At 45.4% G+C, this 6,726-nt stretch overlaps 1 protein-coding gene across 1 annotated transcript; it reads left to right on the plus strand.

Moving 5' to 3' along the window:
* The first annotated feature begins 365 nt into the window (after window positions 1–365).
* LOC102148620 (antileukoproteinase) lies at window positions 366–3,557 on the plus strand. The gene is made up of 4 exons (XM_005604652.4): window positions 366–832; window positions 1,781–1,942; window positions 2,368–2,517; window positions 3,310–3,557. Exons 1-4 carry the CDS (start codon window positions 748–750, stop codon window positions 3,336–3,338), a joined length of 426 nt encoding a protein of 141 aa, XP_005604709.3. The 5' UTR covers window positions 366–747; the 3' UTR covers window positions 3,339–3,557.
* Window positions 3,558–6,726: the final 3,169 nt, after the last annotated feature.

Below are 6,726 nucleotides of genomic sequence, written 5' to 3' on the forward strand. Positions count from 1 at the left end.
CCCCAAAAGTCCAGGAGTGTGGGAAAGTCAGGGCACGCTGGGAGCCACAGTTCTGAAATGGTTCCAGGTTTCTCAAAAGTTCCTTTGTCACATCCTTCTGGTCTGCCCTTTACTCTCCCCTCTTTGCCCCTCCCCTGACCCACCTCAAATGCAGGTGTTTCGGGGTCCCCTAAGATGTTCCAGACAAGCCTTATGAGTTGTGGCTTTGTCAAAACTTTGTAAATTGGGTGAATTTTACAATAATAATCAAGATAGGCACATCCCCATTAGGACGTTGTATCCTCACAGAGAAGCATCCCCATAAACTGGCTCTGACGATCATCAGTGATAATCATTAAAAAAGTGACAAGTGCAGGGCAAGATGGGGAACAGAGGAGGGGCTCCCAGCTCAGAGAGAGAGAGTCTCATGCACAAAGAAACCCTATGGCAAGAAGAATAATGCTTAGTGCTTTCCCTGGGTGATTGTACGTCTTCATGGTGAGCTGTGTGAGAAAATAAGCTCACTGACCTGCCTAGTGACACCTCCCCCTCCAAGTTTTATTTCCTTTCCTAGGTCTCATGCTCTTGCTTGGGGCAGAAAAGAGCCATCATCACTCTGGCTGGCAGTGCCACTGTCCTCACCTGAATTTCCTGCTTATGAAACAGCAGCTGGGAGGACTCAGGGTACTTCTGATGGGACCACACCCACAGCGGAAGGTATAAGGGGTGAGGCCGGCACTGGCCGCCACAGCCCCACCAGCTCTCACAATGAAGCCCAGCCGCCTCATGACCTTCGTGGTTCTCCTTGCCCTGGGAATCGTGACATCCTGGGCTGTGGAAGGTGCTAGCAAAGGTGAGTCAGAGTCTTTCAGGCTGTAACCCGGTGCCAGGGTAAGTGATGGCTCAGCGTGAGGATGGCCTCTTCTTTGTAGCCTAGGGGCTGACCTTGAAGCCACCTTTCCAACTGTCTGTCCCGTGGCCCCTAATTTCAAGCATCTCTCTGAGGATTCCAACTAAGAGAGTTTCTGAGCATCCAGAAATCCGCCTTTCACCAAATGGACATGTTTACACCAGCCTCTGTGTTTCTTCTTTTTCTTTCTCTACAGCTGCTTCTCTACTGTTTGGTATTTTGTTCTGTGACATTATTTTGGTCTCTATCAGTTTAATTTTCCAATTTCTCTCTTTTTCTCTTACTGTCTTTTTTTTTTTTTTTTAACAGTTACTCCTTATTTCTCTATTTACTTATCAGTTGATCTGCTCCCTTTCTTTCAATCTCTGATGAGTTGTGTCTCCTGCTGTCACTGCCCCTCTCTGCTTCCCTCCAAGCCAGGGTGTGTCTCTCCCTTTCCCTGGGCCAAGAACACCTAACCAGGAGCTCTATCTAGCCGTGTACTGGAGCTGGCTTATATCGGCTCATGATGGCTGATTGTTAAATTTTCAAGAGCTTTGCAAGCTAGTTGATGTCACATTGGCAGCTTGGAATCAGCCATGGTGGGAGTATATACACCATGGAAACTGGCAAACACTACAAAGGCTCCCCCTCTTAAAACATTTACCCGAACACCACCATCTATATCTTCTTTCCTGTGCCATTGACTCCTTCTTGGTTGAGTGGTTGGCTAAGCTTGGCACTGCCCCACACCTGCCTTGAAACTGGAATCCTAACTGCTCCCTCCATTCCTTTGGGATCAGCCATCAGGATTAGATTTTCTCTTCTCTCCTGAGAAGCTGATTCCTTGTCCGGGGTTATGGTTGTGACTCAGAATCAGCTCCTTCTTCCTCCTTTGTTCTTACCCTGCAGAAAAAGCTAAGCATGGAGTCTGCCCCTTCGTTCCCCCTACGATATGCTTTGTATATGAACCCCCTGAATGCCAGAGTGACTGGCAGTGTCCAAAGAAGCAGAAATGCTGTCGTGCCCTTTGTGGCATCAAATGCGTGGAACCTGAAGATCCATCAAAGCCAGGTGAGGAAGTAGAGTCCTGGAAAAGGGGACCAGGGAGATATGAACTTGGGGACATGCATCTCGGAGAAGTGGAGGGGGCTCTTCTGAACTGGGCTGGAGGGTGGGACAGAGCCACGTCACCTCTACTCCCAGCTCTGTATTCTCAGGTTGTCAGTCAGTCAGGTGGTCAGCCAGCCAGCCAGCCAGCCACTCAGTCAGTCAGTTAGCCACTTAGTCAGTCAGTTAAGGAGTCAGTCTGTCTGTCAGATGCTTACAACACTGGTTGGGGCCCGCTTGGTGGGAAGAAGTCTCCCTCAGGACATGCACCGGCCTGTTTGAATACTGAGGTGGGGGAGGAACTGACTTCCATGCACAGGGTAGAGACGGGGATGGGAGTTTGGGTGATGTCTGGGGGGGCCTCTGAGTTGTGGCCTTGTTCTCACCAGTTAAGGTAAACCCTGGGAAGTGTCCAGTGGTCACTGGCCGGTGTAAGACGTCCAACCCCACAGACTACTGCCTGAATGACGGCCATTGCTTGTTCGGTGACAAGTGCTGCAAGGGGGTGTGTGGGAAATCATGTGTCAAGCCAGTGAAAGGTAAGGAGAACATCTGACTCAGATCCACATCCCTCCATATGCCAATACAGCCTCAACCTCCCGGTGCCTTTCCATGTGGGGGGGGGGGGGTGCTTGGCATCTCCCTGCGCCACCCCCCTCCCCCAAGAAGATCCTCTGCCTTCAACACTGTTCTCTAGACAAGAACCTCCAATTGTCTAGGCAAGAAGTCACCAGGGTCACTTAGGACTGGTAGTGCTGGGTCCTGGGAGAGAAAGATTTTTGGAATGAGCCAGGAGGAAGGAGCCATGATACAAGTGGCAAGAGTTCTATCTTTCATTGTCATCTCTGCCTCTGACTGACTGTGCGACTGTGAGCAACTGCATCTTCCTTAGCTTCAGTTTCCCCATCTGTAAAATGGACACAGCTATACCCACTGAGATACCAAACATCAAAATGATTTTTAAGACTTGAAGCGCTGGTGCACTGAGAGAGCGTTGCTGTGGTTATGGCCTCAATTGGCTGGGCTATCTGGAACCACAGGAAACCCCAGTAGGCTGCACAGACATAGAAGCTTTGCAGGCATCATCTGGCCCAATGTCCTGATTTTACCTGAGAGAAGACGGAGACAGAGAGTCAGCGAAAAGCCTGGATTTGTTCTCGATTCTTAGATGAAAGACCAGCGTTGTTACAACTCTTCCAGCACCTCGCTCTCTCACCACTTATCCCGCGGGACTTAGGGCCTGGTGGCAGGAGGACCCTCTTGGTGGGAAGGATGTAAGGGTCACTTGGATTGTTCCTGTGCTGAGGCTCTGTTTTGTTTTCCTTCCACAGATTTACCCTTGCCAGCTCAAAAAGATTAGGACTTCCTGACCTGTGTGGTCTGGGGATTCCTTTTTCCCCCAAGCATAGAAAAAATGAGACGACCTTGGTGAAGATGTGGCTTCATGATCAATATCTTTTTGGGGGCTAAGTTTTGGCCTGTTTTATCTATGTATCCCCAGCATCCAAAATGGGCTTGGTGCACAACAGGAAATGTCTATTGATTCATGAATAAATAAATGTGCAAAGTTTTCTCTGCATTTCCATCTTCCTTGACTCATTCAGTCTGGTCTAGGATATGAGGGGTGAGGTGAAGAATGAAATGTCTGCATCTGTGAGGTTTGTCCTACAACCTATGAAGCAGAAAGAAGAAAGTGTCTCAGAACCAAACAGATATGAGTTTAAATCCTGAATATGTATATTATTGGCTCTGTAATTTTGGGCAAATGACTTTGTCCCACTGAGCCTCAGTTTCATCATCTGTAATATGGGAATAATAACGGCAAAGCCAATTCCATAAAGTTATGAGGATTGGGAGTGATAATATATGAAATGAATAGCCCAGCAGGTGCTCGGTAAATGCTAGATTTATCTCAGGGTAAAAAGCTTTCTTAAGCAAGGCACAAGGAGTTAAGAAAATGACTGATCAGTCTAACTACATCGACATCAAAAATGACAACCACAAAAGAGTTGAAAGATAAACGATAGCTTTGAAATAAGTATTTGAAATAATTATAACAGACAAAGAAATAGAAAGAAGAGATGTGACGAATTTCTAAACATCAGTAATAAAAACAACCAAGCTCTTAGAAAAATGGACTATGAATAGATGGGCTGTCAAACAAAAGGTATTGTTATAACTGATGGCCAGTATAGACCTAGAAAGAGCATCAACCTCACTTGTTATCAGAAACAAGCCAGTTGAAACAACCAGAACACCGTTTTTCATCTATGAATATGGCAAGAACTAAAAGTCTACAACATAAACTCTCAGAGACTCTAATGGTTTGCTGATGGAAGTGTAAATTGGTACAGCCCCTTAGAAGGGTGATTTGGTTATATCTAATAAAACTGAACGTGCACATAAGTTACCATCTAGCAATTTCCCTTCTAGATACATGGGCAAGACAAAACATTTGCCAATGGGAACCAGAATACATGTATTAGGATGCTTATTATAAGATTGTTCCAAAGACTCAGAAATTGAAACCAACCTAAGTGGCCCTCAATTGTGAAACAGTTATGCTATAGAGAAAATAAAATAAAGTTATATAGATTAACATGGAGACAATCATGAAACAGTTTTTTGAGAAAATCAGATTGCTTATATAAATATGCAGTATGAAGTATTCACATATATTTAAAAATCACACATAAAATAACAAGCTGTTTGTGGGTATATATCGAAGGATACACACTAAATGCAGGATGATGGCTTCCACTGGGAAAGAGGAATTGAAAATGGGACAGGTAGTTTTAGCCAAGGAGACTAATGGTTTATCTTCAAGATTTATTACTTAAAAACAAAACAAATACAAAATACCCCCACTCTAGGTACTTCTAGCATCAAATGTCAGGGTAAAACAAATTGTTCTACTCTTTTCTTCTTCCAAAAACCAAACCCCACTATATGGAGAGCAAGAAACAGAAACTCGAAATCTATCTTGGATGAAACTAGGAATCATCCTTACCCACTGACTACAATATAGAACTGGACATCAAAATTTCAAACTGGAGAAATGTCACAGCTAGTGTCTTGCAGCAGGAGATATTTATGAGAAGCCCTGTAGAATTTTGGAAAGGCTCAGAAATCCAGAGTGGGAAAGAGAGGGAGATTGTTTCAAGGGGGGTGACATTTTAATATCTGCACGAAGAGCAGTTAGACTCTTAGTTCTACTCCCATATCTTGGGCATCTCTTAAAGATATTGGAGGCTTTGGTCTCTGAAGAAATTGGAGGAGGACAGGAACCCTAGCCATCCCCAGCACAGAGAAGGAACTGAGACATGGTACCAAAACCAGAAAGAAATGAAAAGCTGCTTGTGAATACTGAGGTTGCCGGCACCTCACCTTCACTCCCAACCTAGCTCCAGAGTTTGCACAGCCAGGTTTAAAGCCATCAGACAGAGAACCAGGGGATTCTTATGTGGAAAAACTGAACTGCTCCAGAGAAAAGACCTGTATATGAAGACCCCCATTTATTGGAAACCTGCAGATGGAGATATCCAATTAAAAGCTGAGAATTCACCTGTAGTAGTTAGTAGGGCTACTCACAAATATTCCAGTTTTCTTCCTTCCTCTGCCCCTGTGAACTCAGGCATGCTCATATGACTCACTTTGGCTAATGAAATGTGAAGGGAAGTGATTTGTGTCACCTCCTGGCAGAAACTTTAATAGCCAATGTCCACGTGGCTTAGGTAAAAGAGTGCTCCATACATTTCTGATGGCATCTATGGCTCTGCATGGCGGATGGGAACAAAATATCACTGAGAACAAAGCATTGGCTGCCCATAGGGAGGGGGAGGATTGAGTACCTCTGACCTAAAGCCTGCTTAACTTTACCCCATGACAACTTACTAGTGACATAGGTGTGTTATCCCTAGCCAGCCTGGAGGTCCTGGGGCGGGGTATCAAGGTGCCTGAGTCAGCTGTCATTTCCCCTCCTGACCTGTGGGAAAGGCTCCCGGGAAAGGCCCGTGTTCCTGCTGATTTCCTTCCCTGAGATGTTGCCTCACTCCATCACTCTGGCTGGGAAAATTTACTCCTTTGCCAAGAAGAGTCCCAAGAATTGTCGAAATCTAAAAATCAGTGAGGATCAGGAGACCAGGGCTCAAGTTCTGGTTCTGCCATTACTAGCTAAATGACCATGGACAAGCCACTTACCCTCCCTGAGTCTTGGTTCCCTTCCATGTTAAATACAGATATAAAATAAAAATAACAATTCACGTTTAACATAATCATTTTCATAAGACCACCTTAGGAAACCAGGCTAGCCGCTCCCTGGCCTTGACCTTAAAGTGCCCACCTACAGGGGCAGTGAAATCACATACTTGTGGAGGTCTCTATGGAGAAAGAGTTCAGGGTGTCCGAAGAGCTCACATCATTTTCTTTGAAGTTTGTTCACTATCCCCAGTGAGGGAATGGACTTAGATGCCTATGACTGCAGCAAGGTGAACACAGAACCCAAGCTGAGCTAATTGGATTCTCTCTTGTGCATTTTGTTCCTAGTGCTGGAAAATGATCTAGATTCAAGAAACCATTGAAGGACCAGGAACATGGCTAAAAACCATAAATCTGGCCCGCAGAGAAAAAGAATAAAGTGGGCCTGAAGCAGAGAGGAGAGACCCTGCAGCAAGAGAGAGATGGAGATAAGATAACCAACTCTAGCCTTCGCCAATATCCACGGTCTCTGCTGGACTGAATTTTCCATC

Source organism: Equus caballus, chromosome 22 (assembly GCF_041296265.1).
Source record: "Equus caballus isolate H_3958 breed thoroughbred chromosome 22, TB-T2T, whole genome shotgun sequence".
NCBI lineage: Eukaryota > Metazoa > Chordata > Mammalia > Perissodactyla > Equidae > Equus > Equus caballus.